The sequence below is a fragment of the Orycteropus afer genome, unplaced genomic scaffold (genome assembly GCF_000298275.1).
Source record: "Orycteropus afer afer isolate SDZICR_OR568_19922 unplaced genomic scaffold, OryAfe1.0 scaffold00006, whole genome shotgun sequence".
In the NCBI taxonomy this organism is placed as follows: domain Eukaryota; kingdom Metazoa; phylum Chordata; class Mammalia; order Tubulidentata; family Orycteropodidae; genus Orycteropus; species Orycteropus afer.
This window is the reverse complement of record NW_006921593.1, coordinates 22,955,784-22,979,271: the sequence shown is the minus strand read 5'-3', so window position 1 is coordinate 22,979,271 and position 23,488 is coordinate 22,955,784. Positions and strand designations below refer to the sequence as shown.

Sequence of the window (23,488 nt, the reverse complement as noted above, 5' to 3'; positions counted from 1 at the left end):
ATGTTTGATGGTCTTTGTCTTTAAAAACCCTGGTTCAAATTAGCAAGATGAAATGGGCATTTGTCCAAATGAAAATCTCTTCAATTTGTCAGTCTCAAATATACTTGCAAGGAAGTGCCTGATACTAGAAACTTTCTTGAGAAGCTCACTGTCTTGGCAGGGGGTTGCTTCTTCATCGGGCTGTGTTGTCACCGAAGGTGAAGACCGAGCAGGGAGGGAAGGTGGAGGTGTCGGTTCCAAGCCAACGGCCCTCGCATAGGCTGTCCTGCCTTCATAACTGCTGAAATTAATTAGCTCCTCATCCCTTGTGAGCACAGTGTGCGGCCAGTCCAACAGGAGGCACGGGGAGGTGGTCGCTCGCTTGCTCGCTCTTTGGATTGCAGCACACTCCTTCCCGTCATTTTGCATATGCAGCAGCTCGTGGTGGGGAGTGGACCCTCCTTCACTTGTTCCATTTCAAGACGGTGCAAGGGGCGGGGGGTGTTGCCTGGTTTTATTAGAAGAACCCACTTTGTTCCATCATTTCATTTCAGAGTAATGTATCTGTATTTATACATCTGTCTTTATACCACTGGACACACTCACGATGACGCAGCAGGAGGAAATGACAACAAAACACAACACACTGCCTAGAGAATGCGGGCCTAGGCTTCCTCCTGCCCTCTGCTCAGTGAAGTTGGGGCGCGTTCTTATTTGGGGTCGCCACAGTGTTGGTCCAGGTAATCTGCGACGGTGAGCGCTAGTGTCTACTTAACGCTGAGTGGAACAAGGCAATCCTAGAAGGGCACATCCGGCACAATCTCCCCACCATGAAGCGCCCAGAAGAAGAGAAGCCAAGGTGTAGACATTCGAGGTTAAGAGCGGTTCGGTCCCTGGTTCCGCAGCACAGCTTCTGTTTGTGAGGATGGAAAGTCTGGCAGTGATGGTGAGGGCTGTACAATGTGACTGATGTAATCACTTTTATTGAATCGTACATATGAAAGATGTGGAAATGAAAAACACTCGGTCCTTCATATTTTTACTACAATAAAAAATATCAAAAATGTTACCTAGAAGCCCTTGGATGGCACGCAAAGTATGCAAGGCACTATTTTAAGGGGTTCACAAGTGTGAACCCATGCTTTCCTTGTAGCACCTCTATGAAGCTACTGCTGTTATCTCCATCTTGCATATGAGAGGACTTCGGCACAGAGAAGTCAAGGAACTTGCCCAGGGTCACAAAGACAGAAATGGCAGCCAGGGGCATTCTTCAGAAGTGGGTTCTTGCCCTCTGTGCCTTGCCCTCTCTCTCCTCTGATAGATGTCGTTGGCATGAAACGTTTGATCTGAGATGGTTTTTTGACTGGTACTCAAGATCATATTTTCAACAGACTAGTTTCAAAGTTCATAAATGTGGGTGGTAACTGACAGCCAAGGCCAAGAGCATTATAATTTGGAATCGGGTACATGTGTATTTTCTGCAGCTCCTCATTTAGAAAGGCTTTATGCTCTGTTACCCAGAAAAGTGATAATTTCTCATGGCATGCCGCCGTCTGGCTGTAGTGACTGTGTGGCCCACTTTTCCAAGATGACTGATGTCAGCACCATGTCTGGAAAGAGTGCCCGTCCCAGACTCAGGCCCGGTGCCCTCCACGCCATCTCTCTGGAGGTCCTCCTCATACCCTGGCATGACAGAGAACAATGTCCTCACTTTACGGAAGGGGACACCGTGGCTCAGGTGCAGCGAAGTCAGCCACTGCAAGTCCACCCCACTGGCGCCCTGCAGAGCCAGGCCTTGAACCCAGGCCTAGCTGCTTGCAGAGTGTGGCTTCCCAGGTGCCACCCCAAACTCCTGGTCCTGTTCCCCACATCACTGAGTGGCCCTGCCTGAGGGGTGTCATGCCTCAGGGCTGGTGCAGAGACAAGTGCTCATGTCACTATGCTGCCCCCACTCCCCGAGATGTAGGAGGCAACTCTTCTGTATTTAGAAAAACAAAACACAAACGATCACAAATCACGGCACTTGCAGTTTTTTTTTTTTTGAGAACCAATTATTTTTAGAAAGAAGCAGAAGTCATTTAGAGTCAAATAAATAAAACGCTCAAGCTGGACCGTGGAGCTTCGGGTGAAAAAGAAGGTGTGACCCTACAGAAGTGGGACTGATTTTGGCGGTTCCCAAAGAGGGGTCCCCAGGATGTGTGGAGCAACAGAAGACGGTTCCCAGAGGGACACCGGGAGGAGGCCCTCACGGCGGAGCCCCAGGTCCCAGGGAAGGTCATGTGTAAATAACAAAGCAGCCTAATTTATGGATGAAAGAGTCATCTAGAATATAGCTTGTTTCATGTTACAAGTTGGAAGTGAACAGGGTTTTACAGTGCTTTTAGGATTTGGTGGACAGCCTGAAAAGTGACAGGTCTTCCTCTTTAGTAAGTGTCTGCTGGTGTTTGTTATGATGATGCAAACACTGATCGCTTCGGGGTAAGGTGAGTAGAGGGTGGTCAGGACGCAGGAGAACTATTCCCAAGGGATCCGCAGAATGCAGCGTAGGGCCCTCATTAAGGTTCCTTCCAGTTGGTCCACACTGCTGGGTCTGCCAGTTAAAATAACTCGACATGGATTCTGAGAGTGCTGTTTGTTTTCCTTTGTAGACTTTGTTGTTGTTGTTATGTGCCATCGAGTCGGCCCCGACTCATAGTGACCCCTCCTTGGGCTTCCGAGGCAGTATCACTACGGAAGTAGGATTGCCCAACCTTCCTTCCGAGGAGTGGCTGGTGGGTTTGAACTGCCAGCCTTCTGGTTAGCAGTCAAGTGCTTTAGCCACTGTGCTACCAGAGCTCCTTTGTAGACTTTAGAATAGAAATATTTAAAACTGCAACACCCCCAAAATAATTTCCATGACAATGGTAACAGAAACATTTGTCTAGCAATGGAGACGTAATGACATTGCTTGCTCTAATTCCGGTTTCAGACACTAACTTGTCAGTCCTGGACCCTGCCAGCTGCTCATAAAGATACACACACAGTTTTGATCAGAGAAGTCGATGGCTTACACATTAACCTCACACAACAAAATGAAATAATGCAAAAACGAAACTTTTCGATGAATAGACAGGATCTTAACCAGTGAGACAGTGGAAAAATGTATCTGATTGAAAGTATTTTTTTAGATTTAAGAAAATGGATTTTTATGGCTATCAGCCAGCACAAAGAAGACACCATTCTTTAAAAATGGAATCTGTACATGGCTCAGTGGTACACAATTTCAACAGAACCTGAACACCGAGAGAAGACGTACTGGAAAGAACAAGCAAACAGAAGAAAGCTGTGTTTAATACAAAACAGACCAGTTACAGCTTTCTAGTACAAACTCTGTACTGCTGGACAATTGAGACACACCTCACTCATTTGAGCTGAGCAGATAAAATCCACAATGTGAATCTGAACAATTACAGGGAAACAGAGTTCATGTTATGGTCCTGCTTTATGTACTTTTCTCAACTGCAGCTTTTTTTCTGCATCTTATAGAAAAAACACGCACTCTGCCGTGTGTACGGCACCAGGGCAAGCTGTCAGGGCTTCACGGGAAAGAGGCAGGGCTGCGCGTCCCGACTCGGGGTGTCGCATCGAGGAGACGCTCAGTCCACGCAGCCTGAACTCCATGAAACGGACATTTAATCAGTGCAATTACTGAGTACCATGTGAAATCTCCTATTAAACCCGGATCATCTCAGATGCAATCCCTGGCTGCTAATTTAATTTGGAAGTAGGAAGCTGACGGCGACTACGGTTCTTATTGTGCCTTACAGCCGCGTGGCTCTTGCCGGTGCGTAACAGAGCAACGTGTCCTACCATTACCTACCCGCCTGTCCACGCACCAAACAACACGGAGATCTTAGGACGAAAAGCTGATCAGATTCTACCGCCATTTGCTTTATTACAAAAGTTCACTTTTTTCTTTTTTTTTTTAACCAAATAACAAGTAAAATTGGAGTTTTTTGTTTTTTTTTTTAAATAGAGGCAGTGCCTAACTTACAATTTATTCAAGTTACAACGAGCCACGGCCGTCCAGGCTTTGGGGCCATCTCCCCGTCAGTGACACGTACTGCGCATGGCGCTGCAGCAGGTAGGCTGTGAGGCCATCACGAACGTGCCAGCCTCAAGACACTGATGACGAAAGGCAATAATAACAAAGACAAGGAAAAACAGAGGTGTTCAACTTACTCAGAACTGACCGATGACGGAGGAGTCAGAATTGAACCCTGTCATAAGTTAGGGACGACCTGTACAGAAAATTACAGCCAAAGAATGAAATCCCAGTGGTGTGGTTCTACCCTTGGCCGTGACTGGGGCACTGAGTGCCTCACTCATGGGAACAAGTAGTTCCCAGTACAGAGATCAGCCAGGTGGTCCTGCTGCTTGCTCACGGAGAGGCAGCTACAAAGGCAGGGACCCTGGGGACCAGGTGAAGGCGCGACTTGACCTCTGTGGAAGTCACGCTGCCCACAAGCTCTGCGGTGTGGGACGGAGCTTCGGAGCACACTATGTAGGTCGCACGGAAGCAAAGTGCCAAGCACAGGGCTTTAATGCTCAGCTCAAGTCACCGTCAAGGGACCACACAGTGTCCACGCTATAAACCAGAAGACCAAACCCACTGCTGCTGAGTCAATTCTGACTCATAGCAACCGTAAGTATGTGCGTCTATTTCTACGGGATCCCTAAACTAGTCTCCTTGTTCTTGTAGTCACAATAGGGCTTTGGTGGCGCAGTTGTCAAGGCACTCAGCTCTTCACCAAAAGGTCAGCAGTTCTAATCCACCAGCCACTCTGCAGAAACATGAGGCAGTCTGTTACTCTGTTCTGAAGGGTCGCTATGAGTCAGAATCCACTCAGTGGCAGTGGGCTTGGTTTTGTCGGGCTTTGTAGTCACAGGACCAAGATGGCTGAAAATCAATCACAAAATGTATTTGCAAGGCTGCAGAGCAACAAGACGATGCGAATGCACAGCCCTTGTACGTTTCCTATGTGAATGCTAGGAAAACGGAAGGATTGGGGCTAGAGACTTGGAACGGGCTCACGTGGAGTCAAATGAAACTGAGGGATGGGGGTCGAGCCTCTCGGGCTTCCCTTGCCAGTGGACCCGCTTGCCCTCCTCTGCCCTGTCTCCTCGAAGACTGTGGTAATCCTGTCTGGGGCAGCTGCGTGGCAACGGGGAGCCTACTCTCCTCAGGGTCCTCTCCAACCTCCCTCTGCTGTCACTGGGCCATTAGACACACAGGACTTTGCTCACTGATACGCACAGAACTTGGACGGCATGTGTGGACATGGGCTCTAAGATGGCTGGGCCCAGAAGATGGACCACAACACTGGATTAGAGTGAAGCCACATGAAGGCAGTGAGCAGAGACTCTCAATTTCACCTGACAGCTTGGGAGGTTCGGAAGCAGCTCTAACAGTGCATTTGGTCAGCTGACTTAATGGGGCCTGCCCTGAATGAGGCCAAGAGGCCAGAGTGTCCTGTGATAATGCAGAGAAGGAAACGGGAAGGCTTAGAGACTGGCACGCAGGGATTGATGTCTCAAGTCCAGCCTACACACCTCGTCCTCAACCACCTCTCCTGAGAGGGCCCAGACAGCATTCTCTTCACTAAGGTATAGAGAAATGCATCAGTGATGGGGCCTGTCATCAACAGCCACCCCTGGGTGACGCAAAAGGCTAAGCGCTCGGTTACTAACTGCCAGGCTGAAGGCTAGAGGCTGGAAGGCCTGGGAGCCTCCTTCTAAACTATCACATGGAAATGCCACGGAGTGCAGCTCTACTCTGAGACACAAGTGGTTGCCACGACCGGGAACCGACTGGACGGTAAGCGGCTTGGGTTTGGGTTTACTGCCATCGACAAGGACCAGGGCTGTGGTCCGTTGTACACTCGGGCTGCCACAAACCAGAACGGACTTGAAGGCACCCGACCACAACATCATCATCAACAACCACACGTGCAAAGAAGCAGATCCTTCCCGTTGGGACTGAGGTGAGACCCCAGCCCTGGCTGACACCTTCACTGCAGCCTTGTCACCTAATGCTGCTATGACAGGATGGCACCGTGGACGACATTAATGGAAGGAACGGCCTCAGCTTAGGAGGCAGACGTCTGAACTCAGAGTCTCAGCTCTAGGGGAACGTTCTCTCTCTGCTGGCTCTGAGGGAAGGTCCTTGCCCCCTGTAACATCTGTGGGCCCAGTGTTCCTGCGCATTTCCATGTCTCTTGGCATCGATCTTCCCTTGGGTCTATGAAGTTCTCAGCTCAGGGACCCTGTGTCCAAAGGATGCCCTCCGTTTCTAGCTCTTCTTTCTTGGTGGTAGTAGACACCCCTCTCTCTGCTCACGTCTCCCTCCTTTTATCTTTGTGAGATAGGAGGTGATGCAGGCCACGCCCCAGGGGAACTCCCCTGACTCTGGATGGAGGTTGTGATCTGAGTAGGGATGGTGACTTAAGTAAGGGTGAGCATCCCATACCATCCTGCCTCATTAACATAGCAACATAACTAATCCTCATTAACGTAACCTCATCCTGCCTCGTTAACCACAACACATCCCAAAATGGAGGACAATTCCATCAGATCACAAAACAGAGGGCCACCACACCATCCTGGGAATCATGGCCTAGCCTAGTTGACACGTATTTTGGGGGGACATAAATCAATCCATGACACTCTGTGGCACCCCAAGCAGAAGATGTGGCTGACCCGAGCCCAATCTCCTGACCCACAGAAACTGAGGTAATAAAGCAAACCCACTGCCATCGAGTTGATTCCAACTCATAGCGACCCCTATTGGGTTTCTGAGCCAGTAAACATTTACAGAAGTACACTGCCCCATCTTCCTTCTATGGCTGGTGGCTTTGAACCACCAACCTTCTGGTTAGCAGGCCTCAGGCACTGTGACACCAGGGCTCCTTACACATGTATACTATTTTAAATCGCCAAGTTCATGATAACATTGTCACAAAGCAATAGATAACTAAGACACCCTTCCAGTTCATGGTAATCACCACAGAGACCCAAAGAAAGAACGTGGCTGTATCAGCATAAAGCCCTTCTCATGCCTGCAGACAGTCAATTTCCATTATTCAGACTCCAGATTCACGCTGAAATGGCTTTGCAACCCCAAAATCAATACCTGTGGTCACTTGTCAGTCACTTGCAGGCATGTGCAGAAAATCCCAGTTGCCTGATATGCATGTTCTCAGCTGAGGCTGTATGAGGTGAGGCTGTTTGCTCAAGCTCCCACACTGTAACCAAGTGTCCCTCTTATGACATATTTAGTGCACGTTTTTTGTCTTTTTGTTTCCTTTTGAGTGATTTCCCTGTCTACGACGGCCCCCCCACAGCATGCTCCTGAGTGCACGAAGGCCGTCATGTGCCTTACGGGGAACACGCATGCCCGGTCAACTTTGCCAGCACTCGAGTGATGGTGCTGTTGGCCGTGAGTGTGATGTGAATGCAACAGCGTGGATATTAAATAAGGTGCCTTCAGACACAAACACACACACAGCGAGGCTGTGGTCAGCCGAGAAAGACGCTGTGACCAGAGGCTTGCAGGAACCTCACTGTGTACCCGTCTGTCCATGCATGCTGCACACGCAGACAGGCTGCTCCTCAAGCTTCCGGGCAGCCAGACTGCCCAGAATGAGGCCAGCACACCCACAGCCATCAACCGGTCCATGGGTGCTGCGTTCATCTGTGATCACAGACACATGGGACATGAACACATATAGCTGGCAAAATGAGAGCTGCTGTTACTATTCATAGACAGCAAACAGTAACAATGATAACACTCAGCCTTCTGTGAACTCCCCATGTCACTCCTGTGTCACTAGGCTGGCGCTCCATGGCTCAGGTCACTGCTGTCTCTGCTACCACCATGCTGCTTAGGGGTCCCACACAGCTCCCAGGGCTTTCCCACTGGGCCTCGCCTCACTGGCAGGAAGACCCCGCACAGTATCTCCCGAGCCTTTGCTGCTGGGCCCTCCCGGCCTCTACCACTGGCTCCCACCATGGTACCCTCTGGCTGCCATGCTGCCTGGACTCACGCTGCTCGAGGGCTCACGTGGCTCCCACCACACTGCCCAGGGAGGGAGGTGTGTTACGTGAGGCCCACGCAGGCCTCTGCCCTGCACGGGCAAGTGTTACATCTCCCTAGCAGCAGGCAAGCCTCCTGTGCCCAGCCTTCCATCCACAGGCCAACAAGTCGAACACAGCCATCTCTCTCCAGGGGCCCACGGTCTCTCTGTTTGTGGGGTTGCAGCCCTCTCTTCTGGGTTAGGGGTTTCTCAGCACAGGGACTCCAGTCCAAAGGACACACTTTGCTCCAGACTCTCCTTGATGGCAGTGAGGTCCCATGAACCTCCGTGGCACTGGCTATTATATAAGCCTACCAGGATGCCAGAACTAACCAATCCCCTAGCTGGCCTGCAGGGAACTCAATCCTATTGGTCAGATTTTCAAGCTACTTTTTGCACAGTAAATCAACCAATTCCTTGCAAGACTCTGGCTCCTCCAATCATTTTGTGGGAGTTGTAAGACCATGGCTAGACAGGCCATACAAGAAGGACTACCTGCACTGCCCTGCCCCACATGTCCCCTGGAGCAATGGTTCCACACTCACTTATCAGTTTCGCAGCAATTCTACAGAATGTAAGTACTGTAAATAACAAAAACACTGTACTGTGCTGAGAGCTGTCCGAACAAGGCACAGCCTGCCTCGTGTTTGGAGCCATCTGCATATGCCGTGCAGACGTGGAGATGGGCACTCCCTGCCCTCACCCATCCCCCTGGGCTAGACCGTGGGTCACAGGGGACTCCATTCTCCTGCAGCATGGGTCATTTATTTTGTTTTCATTCCTTCCCTCAGACACTTGGAAGAGATCCACAAGTCTTAGGAATTCTATTTTCTTTACAAAAACCAGGTGCATACCCATCTATGAGAAGATGGGACGCGTACTCATCTAGAAGAAAACTTACCATCCCCAGGAATATCATCTCTTCTTCTCTCTCTCTTTCTGTTTTCTTACTTTGATGGAAGGCTCTCCAAACCTAAAACAGATACACGGTCACTTGTTTGATACATAAACAAATACGGCAATGCTGTCTACAGCTTCTCCCGTTTCTGCTGCACATTCCAAATTAAACTGTTCATTAAAATGCCCGTAAAGTCAGAATTGCACACGTTGAGTGTTGATGGAATACGGGCAGACCTCGGTGACAATGCAGGACCGGTTCCAGGCCCCTGCAGTGAAGTGAGTATCGCAAGAAAGCAAGCACACACCTAGTTTGGTTTCCTAGTGCCTCTGAAAGTCATGTCTACACTCTGCTGTCTGCTAGGAAGTGGGCAGCAGACGATGGAAATTTAGAATTATTGTGAGAATGACCAACATGGACACAGAGGCAGGAAGCAAGCACACGCTGCTGGAAAAACGGTGCCAATCACCTTGCCCGAGACGCAGGGTCGCCAGAAAACTCCAATCTGTGAACAAACACGGTCATCTGCGCGTGCAATAAAGCAGAGCGCCACAAAGCGAGCTGTGCCTGCGTTTCCTTCTCTGTGCGCAAGAGCACGCCGTAAGGGAAGAGCCAGTCACGGCGCGACCCGTAGTTCTTGTTAATGAGTCCCTGCCAGTCTTTCCTTAGGAGAGGCTCTTAGAATACAGGGAGCAGCCACACCAAAGGGCAGTGCCTCACTGTTTTAAAGGAAAAGTGCCCAAAGCTCCCTGAAGATTATGACCGAGTAACTTTCAAGAATCACACACCTCAACCGGGGTGATCTTTCAAAACCTTCCTAATCTACCCCCAGGCACTGGAAAGAAAACAACCCCTTGTTTGTCCCGTATGTAAAACCTCCCCACCTGCCCCTGGCTCCCATTCAAGCACAATTAGCCAGGAGAATGGACTCCCTGAGTGGTGCAAACAGGTCAGCAGTCAACTACCAGCCTCAGGGTTGAAGGTTCAAACCCACCCAGAGGTGCTTCAGAAGACAGGCCTGGCCATCTGCTTCCGAAAGGTCACAGCCTTGATACCCTGTGGAGCAGTTCTATTATGTGCACAGGGGTCACCCTGAGTCGGCCCTGACTCACCCACAACCGACCACCACCACAGGGACCACCACAACCAACCACCACCACAGGGACCCCCGCAACCGACCACCACAGAGATGAGAAGCAGACTGTCAGGCTGCATGCAACGTCCTCATGCTTGTTTCTGTTGCACGTAAGGTCGGTGCAGTCCACTCGATGGCACCTGATAACAATGCTTATTTTCTCCCTAACCTACTTCTAATCTGTCATGTTGGCATGTTTTGCATTTTTCTGTATACAACCTTATACTTGTAAAAAAACCAAAAAACAAAACTCGTTGCCATGGAGTCAATTCTGAGTAGTGACCCCACATGTTACAGGGAAGGACTGCTCCATAGAGTTTTCTTGGCTGAAATCTCAACAGGAGCAATCACCAGGCCTTTCTCTGTGGTGCCACTCAGTGGGTCTCACCACCAACCTCTGAGGTTAGGAATCAAGTGCAAACCACTGTGTCACCCAAGGACTTCTCCTTGGAAAACAGATGGGGTACAGATGGTTCTCATTTGACAAAATAAAAGAGACCGTTAGGCCCACGTCTAGAAAGAACACTGATGACCAATTATTAATGATGTTCATTGGGATTTTCTCAAATGGTCCTCATTTCCGTAACTCAGCCAGGTGAGTCCAGGTGAGGCTTCCTTCTGTAATTCTATGTCTGTGTGGAAATGGGCTTTTCAAATCCTTAAGGAGTGACTTCTTATGGAATTTTAGCAATAATCTTTCCAGCAATTGTCCCCCATCTATAACAATATTTGAATAAAATGTCTTGATTTTGTTTTGGGGGCCTGAGTTTATCTCACTGGTGGTGGAATATTTTGGAAAATGGTAACAAAAAAGGAGGTACAATGTGAAAAGTGTTATCAATTGAGGCCAGAGAATTGTGAACAGGGAAGTTGTTATCTTGGTGAATGGTTTGGTGTATATATTTGCACCACAATAAAAAAGTTAGATCCTTGAGTTGAATACCTACTTGCAAAGAAATTCTAAAACAGAATCAAGCTTAGCTAACAGGTTCCCCGGGGTGAGTTAATGAGTCTTTCAGGAATTGATTCTGGTTCTATCAGTGGTAAGAGTTGAGATTCTGAGTTTCGGAGTGCACCCTCAACCCCAGGACGCATCTCGGTTGTGGCAAGACCACCGCCCGTCCCCCGGCCCCCACACTGTACCTTCTGGATGCACAGAGCAGCGGCCGCCACGTCTGGGAGTCTGTCTGCGAGCAGCTTGCCCTGCTTGACCCTGTATTCTTGCAGGTAGATTTGCTTCATGAACATGGCCCTCAGACGGCCTTGCCGGGCCCGTTCTGCCATCTGGATCATCTTAATGGCCTTGTCCAGAGGGATGGCCTTCACGACTGGTTTCTGTTAAAGACCAGGGAGACACAGCCCAGTTAGCACACTAACCGCAAGGACGGATCTCAGACGCGCGGCAGCCCTTCTTGTAGCACCATCCTGGGAAGGGTCGCACACTGCTGCCAGAGCCCGGGAGGGCTGCTGCCACCAGCCATCTTTCCAACGAACTCTCCTGACGACATGCTCTCGTGCGGGCCCCCACAGCAGTACCCCCCAACCTCCCTGTCCCCTTCTGAACAAAATACTCTTTGACTGTTCTTGTGGTTGGTTGCTCTTGAGTCAATTCAAGTCACAGTGACCCCACTGTGAGCCGAGTGGAACTGCTCCCTGGCATCTTCAAGGCTGGGCCCTTTCGGAAGCAGAGCGCTTCTGGATGAGTGTGAATGGCCAACCTTCTGGCCACCCAGGGACCTATACTGTTTAATTAGCTCCACAGTATTTTAGGTTGGTTGCCAATTTCACTAGAAATGTCAGCAAAGGGGATCCAACGAAACTTTGCTATCAATGTTTCATTAGCTCAGTGGTAGAAAATTAAAAAAAAAAATCTATAATATGAGAAGATAAATCTTAAAATGTACATGAAGTAAAACGCTGAGCTCAAAGTCAATTACTGGGTGACCAAGTGGATAGGACTGATTTTAAAATCACTTTTGGAGTATTTATTTCTACATGAAACAGCTTTCCAGATCCAGCCATTTGTATGTGAGACCATCCAGACTTGCCAAGGCATGTCTACGGTATGGCAGGTGCAGCATGTGAATGCCATGGATGCCAGTGGAAGGGGGCACCACTGAGCGGTTCCTATGAACCATCTCAGTTTCCATCGCCAGCTGTGAGAGATCATTCGGCAAGTTCAAATTAACACCGTTGTACTTGAGGGCCTCTGCGGGTCCAGGTCGACCGTGTGATCCTGCTCTGCTGAGTGTAGACAGAGAAGACCCTGAACACAATGACCTTGAGCCCATCAGAGGCCAATCATCAGCAGTGGAAGCAAGGAAAGGGTAGCTGACATCTTCACGTAAGGCTGTCGCGTGCTGAGTAAGTATGCACAAGAATGACTGGTGTTTCCGAGCTGACACGACGGTCCATTTGTTTAAGAAGTGAGCATCCGAGGTCTGGACCAGGCACAATTTCCCCACTTGCCGTCAGCACTACTTTCTGGACCTGAGTCTCTGCCACTGAGCGTGAGCAGTGACACCCTGCCTTCCGAGCCCTCAGGTGGGACATGTGGAGGGGAGTCACACAGGGGTCGTGCCCTGCTTTGAGGAAAGAGGGACGTGAGTGAGGGCGTGGGCAGGCTGCTTAGGGTGAGGCTGCACTATTGTCCGACTGAGCGAGAGGCTGCGATGGGGAGTCTCTGGCGGCCAGAGGGGGCGGACAGAGATCAAGCAGCTGTTCGACAGGCTGACCCTGAGTCACGGCAGCCCCGTGTGTCAGAGCAGAACTGCTCCACCGGGTTTTCAACAGCTAAGGTTTCAGAAGTAGAACCGTGGAGGGACGGTGGGGATGAGAACCGGCAGGGACGGATCTGCAGGGTCTCACTGACTGGCGTCCAGTGTCACCTCCCGTCTCCAGTTCCCTGTGAGACCCTCAGTAGATTCTGCACTGCTCTGCATGCTGTGTGCAAGGGGTTCCCTTAGGGGGCTAAGTCCTTCCCTGTGACTGACAATGGACACTGATGCTGGCAAGGTGGCGTGATGACCCCAGCCAGTCAGCCTCGGACTCGGGCTTCCAGGAACTCATCGTGTGTGAGGCAGGGTCAGTTGTTTAGGGGAGAGGTGCAGGGAGGGCAAATGGTCTTTAGCTAGGTGGTCAGGGAAGGTTTCTAGAGGGGACTGTAGCTGAGATGGGCTCAGAGGAATGGGCACCATGTTGATAGCAAGTCCACTGTCTAGCAGGGAGCCCTGCCTGTGCCAAACAGGAGGTGGGCACAGGGGGGACTGGTAAAGCCCATGTGTGCTGGCATTCACCACACAGCACTAAGTGGACGTGGTACTCTTCCTCACCAACCCCATCAGGCACATGGAATCCTTCATACCAAGACCCAGGTTGACTACACGCAACGGGGCCTCTTGTGGGAAGAACACACCTGGTCTTCTCTGTGCAACAGGTGAAGGAAGGTCCATTCTGGTTTGCTCTTGCAATGCCAACAGCCCTTACACTCCTAAGGGCCCCAGTCTGAATGGTCCTTACTGCCATGAAAACCAGCCAGAGACATTCACCTCAGAGGTAATGAGGGTTGTCACTAACTACATAGGACAGGTCTTGCAGAAGACTCGTGGGCGTGTTATAGAGAAAGGATGGAGGAAGACTACCAAAGGGGAGGCTGCATCGGAGATGACTAAAAACCCAGAAAGCACTGAGAACCAGCTGTGAAGACAGAAAGAAGGTGCACTTGCACAGATACTGTGGACAAAGAAGGTGGAGGCCTAGACAACAGACTGCATTCGGCTTCTCTGCTTTCTGGGGAGGGTCTTGAAGGGGCTTTTTCTCCCTTTCTCCAGAGTGTCACTCAACGGGAAGTCAGAAAGTTAGTCCATATTTTTTAGAACGTGTGGACAGTTTTTGTTTAGCAGCCAGATGCCTTCAACCCTACACCACCAGAGCCCCTCAGAACACGTGGGCATCTCTGAGTGCCTGGAAAGCCACCGTACTTAGTGTTCTTCATGGACAACATTTTGCTTCTGGCTTTAGGCTAGGTCAATCTGGGGTGAAAATTAAACTGAGTTGATCACCTACTCCATAATCTTAGAGTCACAGGTTTAACCCACAAAGCATTATGCTTTGATCATTGTTTCTAAGTTCTTGAAAAATAATGATTATGAATCATCCAAAACAGGTTCCAAAGTTTACATGACTTCTCACACGCACGAGGTGGAGCCACTCTCCTTACGGGGAAAATCACTGAACGTTTCTCTCACAATTAGGAACCAGAAGCAGCAGACGGTTCATTATGAAATAGTTTCTGCTAAAACACTATACAAACCATGCTCGTTGTGTCTAATCCACTGTCGGCCAGGATTTGCGCAAGAATCTTCTCTCTTCCTTTTATTACTTCCAGCTTCTCCTTCAAAAAGTATCTGGGAATGGGGATATCTAGTTGTTGCTAGGAAAGAGACAAATAAGCAAGGAAGTATTTTAGTCATCATTTGAGGACTCAAGTATTTGTAAAAATACAGTAGGAACCTGTGCATCGAGACAGGTATTTCACATTGTGCTCCTTTAAGAACTATGTGTAGGGGGGTGAAATTGACAACAGCATCGGGAAAGGTTCGAGGAGACTATTAGGGGCAGGAAGTTCATGTTAATGGCAGAGGAATAATTCAGAAAAGGAGGGTGATGATGGTCACACAACCTGAAGAAGGTCATCAGTGTGAATGAACTGGACATGTGGGAACTGCTGAATCGGTCTGTGATGCTTGGCTTCCTGGCCATTCTCACGGAGGAGATGATGAGCCTACCCAGGTCAAGAGAACTCATTACTGGTAACCAGAACCCAAACTCACTGCCATCGAGTTGGTTCCGACCCATAGAGACCCTAAAGAACACGGTGGAACCGTCCCATAGGGTTTCTAAGGCTGTCATCTTTACGGAAGCTGGTGGCCTCATCTTTTCCCAAAGAGAAATGTTCCTTTGAAATGAAAGGTGGACCTACAGAACTATGACACTGAAATGGAGTGTCCAGCTGCCCCTGGAAGACCCAGACATATAGGCAGCCAGCCAGCCAGCCAAGATCTTGGGCACCTGGCAGCAAGGGTCCAATTGCAGTGACCGTTAGAAGGGCAGTGAGGGTCAGAACGGCCACATGAGCTCACTGTGCTACCAGGGGCCAGGAAGGGGACCTCCAGGGCATATGGGAGAGAGAGAGAGAGAGAGAGAGAGCGCAAGTGAGCACTGTGGAGTTGGAAGCTCTAAGGCCCATAGCCATACACGCCCTTGGGTCACCACTGGGCCAAATCCAAACCAAAGGAGGAGCTGCAGCCACCAAGGAACCAGGCACCAGCAACCAACAGGCTACTCAGCCACAAGGTGGTGGGAAAATCAAGGCTTATGGAGACAAGTGGAGGGCACTGCTACTGGAGTGGAGGGTTTCTGCAACAACATATCCATGAAAGGCACCCTGATGACCCCGTCCATCAGGCCTGGGGAGACACCATGGTGTTAATTAAGACCACAGTGGCCTTGGTGCCCAAGAGACCCAATGACTGTGGAAAGAGCTGTATGCACCAAGAATTAAGGGGACCCAATCTTCATCTTGTCCAAGACAATACAGTCTCATCGAAGGGCTATGTTTTGATTTCCAATACCAAATAACCAGTAAATATGGCGACAGAGTCTGTAGTATATTGGTCACAGGCCCACATACCTTACTTAAACAACAACAAAAAAATTCATAATAAAAAAAGAGCACTTACAGGTGCCAGCTTTAGATCCTGCAAAATGTCATCGAAATAGTGAAACTCGGTGAGCTCCAACTCAACCATCTCATTCTTCAGCTCCAGAATGCGGCCCATCACCCCGTCTAGCACCTTCCGGATCAGGACTCGCTTCTGCGGATGCACTATCTGGTCATAGACATTCTCCAGCTTTCTGAAGATCTGCACGTACTTTATGTAGAAGGTGGCTAACATTTCGAAGACGAACACTTGATCTTTATGTGGTTCCCCCAACTTCTGAGACTCTTTGTCAAGCAAAGAATTGAGGGCTTCTTGCGTCTGATGCCACATCTTGTTATACATTCTGAGAGAAGACAGACAACAGAGCAAGGAAACATTACCTTACAAGACACATATACTGGGCACCTGGTACCCCAAATAAAGTGTGTAATCAAGTATGAGTTAAAAATACTGTACGTGGCCATGAGGTTCTTTGGAAAACTGAGGTGCTGGTTTGATGTGCATGTGTTTTTGGATGTGACCGCTACTATTATTCCTATAAACAGTTTTAAGCACTTGTCACCTCAATGAAATAAAGTGAGCAGTACATTGACAGGAAATTGCCAGAAATTCAGCTGATCCAGAGAGGACGTGGAACGAGGAGTATGGTTGCTGATGTCAGATGGATCTGGGCTGAGAGCAAAGAATACCAGGAAGAGGTTTACCTGTGTTTTACTGATGATGCAAAGGCATTCGACGTGTAGTTCATAACAAATCATGGACAAATTGTGAAGAATGAGAATCTCAGAACACTCAGTTGTGCTAATGAGGAGCATGTATGTAGACCAGGAATAGAACAAGGGGACCCTGCATGGTTTAAGACCAGGAAGGGCATGGGTCAGGGCTGCATGCTTTCCCCACACGTATTCAATCTCTACACTGAGCAGATTATCCAAGGATCTGGACTGTAGGAAGAGGAACGTGGCATCAGGATTGGAGGGAGACTCACTAGCAACCTGTGATACGCAGACGATACAATCTGCTTGCTGAAAGTGAGATGACTTACATCACAGTGTAAAATCCAGAGAGTATGAAACGTGGAGCGTGTCCTCAGTTCACCAACACTGAGGAGCGACTGCAACCCCCAGGGGCCCCCTCACCTGACAGGCCGAGAATGGTAACAGGCTCAAGCACTGCTAACGCGAAGCAGAGAAAAATGCCTCCGTTTGTTTCGGGGACTAAGTCTGGTTCGGGGCCTCAGCCTGACACGACAACGTGGGAACAGAAAACGACTGGCTGGTTTTGTTTAGGGACTTGGATCCGAAATCCCACTTAGCAAACGGCGCCACCCAGATCAAAAGCCCCGTGGCCTCTGGCCAAAGAGGGGTCAAGGCCAGAATGAAAGTTCAATGTCTGGGGAAGCTGAACTTCATGCGGCCACGGAAAGGCAGTGCCCACCCTCAGTCAATCCCACGGTGCCCAGATGCCCCACATGCCTTCACTGCCGCACATTCCTGGTGGAAAAGTCCCTCCCACACCCCACAGTGGACGCAGCCTCCAAAATGCTAAACCGGGGGCCCTACGTGCTTCCAGTGAGAAAACACTGGAAACCCACCCTCAAGGGCACAACGGGGTGACGGCAACGTCAGGGGGATTCACAGGAGGGACCGAAAACCACTGCTGGGACAGGAAGTGCCTGAGAAACCCGGGGAGTCAGTAACCAAACAACCGTAAACTAGTGCACAAAGCTGTAAGACACAGGCAAAACCCACAACAACAAACTGTGGAGAAAAAATGAAAAATAACCACCAAAAAACCCCACTCACAGTACCAATACCCGAACCCAACCCAATCCACTGCTAGTGAGTTGATTCTGACTCCCGGCGACACCCTAGGACACAGTAGAACCGCCCACAGGGTTCCCACAGGCTGTAAACCTTTAAGGAAGCAGACCACTTCATCGTTCTCCTGTGGCACGTCTGATGTGTTTGAACCACCAACCTTCTGGTTAGCAGCCAAATACTTTAACCACAGTGCCCCCAGAGCTCCTACGGTACCAATAAAGAACGTTAAATATTTGAGAATCAATATGGCACAGGCTACACAAAGTCTGGTGGAAGAGAATTCTAGAAGTCTTGCTTATAAACAAGATCTTAACAAGTAGAAGGCAACCTTTGTTTCTGCCTCAAAAGGCAAGTGGTACAGAGAGCAAGCTCTTGAGAATGACATAAAATGTAACAGTGCAAAGAATCTGATAATCGTATGATAGAGAACCTACAAATTACCAGCAATGATCGGAAAATGGAGGGTGTGGAGCAGACAGGCAAAGGTCCAAGACATCTTACCAGACCTCAAGACATCTGACACACCAACAAGCATTAGCTTGTACAATACCCTAAGAAGGAGGCTGCACCCACAAACACTGTGACTTAAATCCCACAGGAAACCAAAATGAAACTCACTGCCTTCAAGTCAGATCTGACTCATAGCGAACCCTCCTTGGGTTTCCGAGGCAGTATCACTACAGAAGTAGACTGCCCAACCTTCCTTCTGAGCAGTGGCTGGTGGGTTTGAACCGCCGCCAGCCTTCTGGTTAGCAGTCAAACGCCTTAGGCTCCATGCCACCAGAGCTCCCACAGAAGAGACCCCAAACCTCCTCCAGGACATGGTATTAACAGCAAGGGACCCTGGGCTGAGCAGGCTCCCTGGCCCACCCGGGGAAGACCCCAGCAGACTCAACAGACTATAACATGCCTGGCATTGAAGGGGACCCTGGGTGGTGCCAACAGTGAATGCACTCGGCTGCTGAGCCCGGAGGTGCCAGTCCACTCAGAGGAGCCTTGGAAGAAAGGCCTGGTGATCACAGCCACCGAAAACCATATGGAGCAGTTCCACTTTCCCACACACGGGGGCACCTTGAGCTGGAGTCGACATACCACACTGGTTCCTGGTTTTTATTATTGAGACATAATGAAAAACAAACAAAACCTACTGTACCGCCCCTAGGGGACAGAGTAGAACTGCCCCACAGGGTTCCTGAGGCTGTCAGTCTTCACAGAAGCAAAATCCAAGCCAAACCCACTGCTGTGGAGTCCATTCCGACCCACAGCGCCCCTAGAGGACAGAGGGGAACTGCCCACAGGGGCTCCAAGGCTGTCAGTCTTCACAGACGCAAAGCCCAAACCACACCCACTGCCTGGAGTTCATTCTGACCCACAGCGCCCCTAGAGGACAGAGTGGAACTGCCCACAGGGGCTCCAAGGCTGTCAGTCTTCACAGACGCAAAGCCCAAACCACACCCACTGCCTGGAGTTCATTCTGACTCACAGCACCCCTAGAGGACAGAGTGGAACTGCCCCACGGGGTCTCCCAGGCTGTCAATCTTCACAGAAGCAAAGCCCAAACCACACCCACTGCCCTGGAGTCCATTCTGACCCACAGCGCCCCTAGAGGACACAGTGGAACCACTCCACAGTGTCTCCAAGGCTGTCAATCTTCACAGAAGCAAAGCCCAAACCACACCCACTGCTGTGGAGTGGATTCTGACCCACAGCGCCCCTAGAGGACAGAGTGGAACTGCCCCAGGGGTCTCCAAGGCTGTCAATCTTCACAGAAGCAGACTGCCTCATCTTTCTCCGGTGGAGCAGGTGCTAGGTTTGAACCACTGACCTTCTGGTTAGCAGCTGAATGCTTTACCCACTGCACCACCAGGGCTCCTGAGATATAATTCACATACCATAAAACCCACCCCTTCAAAGTATAAAATTCAGCAGGTTTTGATGCACTCACAAGGCTGTGCAACTATTCCAAACCAAACCTACCACCATCAAGTCAATTCTGACTCAGAGTGACCCCCACTAGGTCTCCAAGGCTGTCAATCTTTATGTAAGCAGACTGCCCCATATTTCTTCCATGGAGCGACTAATGGGTTTGAACCACTGACCTTACGGTTAGCAGCCAAATGCCTTAACCACTGCCCCACCAGAGCGCCTTGGTGCAACCATTACCACTATTTAATTTCAGGTTTCCACTATCCCAAGAAGAAATTCCTTGTCCATTAGCAGTCACTCCCCAATTCATTCCCCCAAGGACCACTAGTCTACTTCCTGTCTCTATGGAGTTGCCTGTTCTGGGCATTTCCTATAAATGGGGTCACACGATGTGTTGGCTGGCTTCTTGCCCTTTGAAGGAGTTTCCAGGGTTCATACATGTTGCAGCGTATGCCAGGATGTTGTTCCCTTATTTACTTATTGTGGTTTCGGTGAAAGTTGACAGGGCACACTGGTTGCTCACTCAACAATTTATATACATTATGATACTGGTGGCAAGCCCCTCAACGTGACAGCTCTCTTTCCCTTCCTCCCCAGGTTCTCAGTTTACACTCGTCCTCCATTCCTGACCCTGCCTGCCGTCTGCGCTTTGTTTTCGGGCAAACTTTTGGTCTCATCCAGTAACTGTGCCAAGGAGCACGCTCCTTCCCGGTGTCACTATTCCTAGCATTTGGCTGAAAGTTGAGCCTCAGGGACAAGGTCAGCGCCAGGCTTGTGGATGTGTGGGTCACGGTCTCAGGCGTCCTGCCAGTCTCTGTCTGACTAGAAAGCCATTCTTTTTTTGTGTGACTTTGAATCTTGTTCTATATTTGATGTCATTTCTTTCTGCGAATGCATGGTACGCATCATGTGGATACACGTAACATTTTGTGTATCAGTTCATCAGTTGCTGGGCATTTGGGTTGCTTCCTCTTTGGGCTGTTTGAACACTTGTGTACAAAGTTGTGTGTGCATGTACGTTTTTTCTTCTCTTAAGCACGGCGAGATTTTTTTTTACAGATAGAAGTGCTGGTCGTTTAAACCCTGGACCTGTCTAAGGCAGCTCACTTAACTTCTTCGCACGTATGTTTCCTCACACGTCAACCACGGATAACAACATCCACTGCGGCCCGGGCAGCAGAGGGTTACTGTGGGAATGGGAGAGCAGATGCCAGACGTGTTCTTGAAGCTGCAAACGAACCTTGTGAAGAGAGGGCAGACTACTTCAGTCTTTAAAAAACACAGGATTGGTTTCAGGCTTGTGCACATGACCTAGCTTCCGAAGTCGGGGGATTGAGGGTGGAGGCGACTGATTATGACGGTTGAAAAAGACAAGGTCATTGTTTGCATCGCTTGGCAGTTTTCCTGTAACTGGGGTCGGGGAGGGCACTGGGACAGTAAGACACAGCATAGGCCTCAATGGGAAACAGAGATTCTATGGAGTGGAAAACCAAACCAAATGCACTGCCGTCAAGTCGAATCTGACTCGTAGCGACCCTTCCTTGGGTTTCTGAGGCGGTGTGTCTAAGGAAGTAGATTGCCCAACCTTCCTTCCGAGGAGTGGCTGGTGGGTTTGAACCGCCAGCCTTCTGGTTAGCAGTCAGATGCCTTAGGCACTGCACCACCAGAGCTCCCATTACAGAGCAGGGATCCGCCCCTTTACTTTATACATGGCACAAACCGCCAACTCTCCCACCTCATGGAGGTTTCCATTCTCTTCCCTGAACGGCACCCCACCTTCCTGCTCTGAGCCTGGCCCGCTTCACCCAGAGTGGAGGTTCCCTTACGCCCAGAGCTCTGGGCGTGGAGCTGGGTTAAGAACCCTCCCAGCTCTCACTGCCACGCCCAGACCGTTCCCCTTCTTCCCTCCAGCACCCCAATTCTGAACCTCTTCTTGTCAGATGGCACCACCCACTGCCCCCAACGCCATCATCTGCTGACCGAGACCTCTGGGCCCCCACCAGGATACCCACCCCAGGACATCTCTCCTGACGAACTCCTCTCTGCCTTCCTACCTGCTCCTGTCCATAGAGCACGTGAGCTCCCCGATGGAAAGCCATGCACCGGGCACCCCCCTTCATGCTACAGACATCACCCCACTTCCCTTCCTCCTTCCTCCTAAACCATCCTGCCTTGCCTCATCACTGAGCCGTTCTCTTCGGCAAACACACAAACTACCGTTTTCCTGCGTTTGCATCAGTCCATCTCCTGACCCCATTCCCTACCATCAGCTGCCACTCTGCTTCCTTACAACAGGGCTCCCTTGAAAAGCTACCTACGCCCACTGGCTCCGTGGGGCCACCATCGGTCGAAGTCAACTCAGCAGCAGCTGGTTAGGTTACGTCCCTCTTAAGCTCCCTTCAGTCAATCTCACTGAATCGACTCCTGGCAAGCTTATGAGTGGCTCGATGTTGCTAAATCTGACAGTCACTCCTCAGTTCTTCTCTGATTTGTCTTAGCATCACTGGACAGAGCTGACTATGCCCTGCTCCTACAAACACTGCTGTTTTCACCCAGCTTCTAGGGCACCACAATCGCTTGCTCTTGTCTTCCTCACTGGTCGCTCCTTGGTTCTTCTCTCCAATCTCCTACTCTGGCATGTTCCCAGGCTCCGTCCTTGGACCTTCTGTCTATTTCATCCCATGTCTCAGGACTACCACCTCTGGGCCTGCAGCTCTCAGATGTAAACGTCACACGCAGCCCTCTCTCCTGAATTCCGGACCTCAACACTCAACTCCCTCCTTGTCTCCATGCACGGGGATGTCCCAGAGGCACTCTAAAGCCTGCAGACTGTCCCATCCACAAGATCTGATCCAGTAGAAGGCAGTGTCTGTTTTTGCTTCAAAAGGCAAGAGTTAAAGACCACAAACTCCTGAGGATGACATACAGAGGCAGAATTACCAAGAATCTGATAGATAACCCAGCACTAATTTTTAAGTGGAGAGGTGTGGAGTGGGAGCTCTGGTGGTGCAGTGCCTAAGGCACTTGACTGCTAACCAGAAGGCTGGTGGTTCAAACCCACCAGCCACTGCTCGGAAGGAAGGTTGGGCAATCTACTTTCATAGTGATATGGCCTCGGAAACCCAAGGAGGGGTTGCTATGAGGCGGGTCTGACTCGATGGCAGCAAGTTTGGTTTTGGTTTGGTGGGGTGTGGAGTAGACAGTAAAGGACTAAAGGCATCTTACCAGACTTCAGAACATGTAACGGCCAGAGAGCAGGGTTAGTACTGGAGAAAGAGCAGCTGGGCTCACAAAGAACCCGCTCCTTTCAGAGGAACTAGCTGGCCTCTCTGTGACTGTGTCCTCAGCTGTAAGGCGGAAATCCTGGGAGCCCCATGACACAGGGTTAATGTGAAGGTAAGCGTCGTTTTATTTCCAGCACGGAGAGCAGTGCCCACACAGGATCTATTAACTACATGTAAGACAGGCGCTTGGAAGGATTCTCCTGGAGCCCAAAGACCACCATGGCGTCTGTGCTGTTAGCCACAGAGGGACAAAGGGGTGGCGGATTTCCTATCTTGTACCCGGACCAGCTGAGGCTCCTGGTGATAAGTGGGGTAAGAAACCTGTCTCAAGATCCTTCTTGATTTAAATACTGGACCTGGATGTTTTCACAGAGCAACCGATTCATTACTGAACAAGAAGCCCAAACAGAGCGGGTAAAGCCTACTGCTTCCCCAACAGCACAACGGGGTGCAGCGGCACGGGCAGCACCTGGCACCCAGCTGACCTCGAAGGCACACACAGACCTAAGTCGGCATTCCCAGCCCACCAGAAGCTGAGGCTGGGTTCTGAGGGCATTTGAATTTGCAAAAAGGTAACCAGGAGGGAGGGAAAGAAGGAGAAGGGGG

The 23,488-nt window shown here is 50.1% G+C and overlaps 1 protein-coding gene across 1 annotated transcript in view; it reads right to left on the bottom strand.

The window, feature by feature from the left end:
* Window positions 1-23,488, bottom strand: part of IQCA1 (IQ motif containing with AAA domain 1) — a 174,590-nt gene that overhangs the window by 150,769 nt on the left and 333 nt on the right. The window contains exons 2-5 of the mRNA XM_007941621.1: window positions 15,868-16,192; window positions 14,439-14,558; window positions 11,270-11,461; window positions 8,995-9,066 (exon numbers count right to left, since the gene is read on the bottom strand). Coding sequence (XP_007939812.1) covers window positions 8,995-9,066; window positions 11,270-11,461; window positions 14,439-14,558; window positions 15,868-16,192 — 709 coding nt within the window. The remainder of the gene's footprint in view (window positions 1-8,994; window positions 9,067-11,269; window positions 11,462-14,438; window positions 14,559-15,867; window positions 16,193-23,488) is intronic.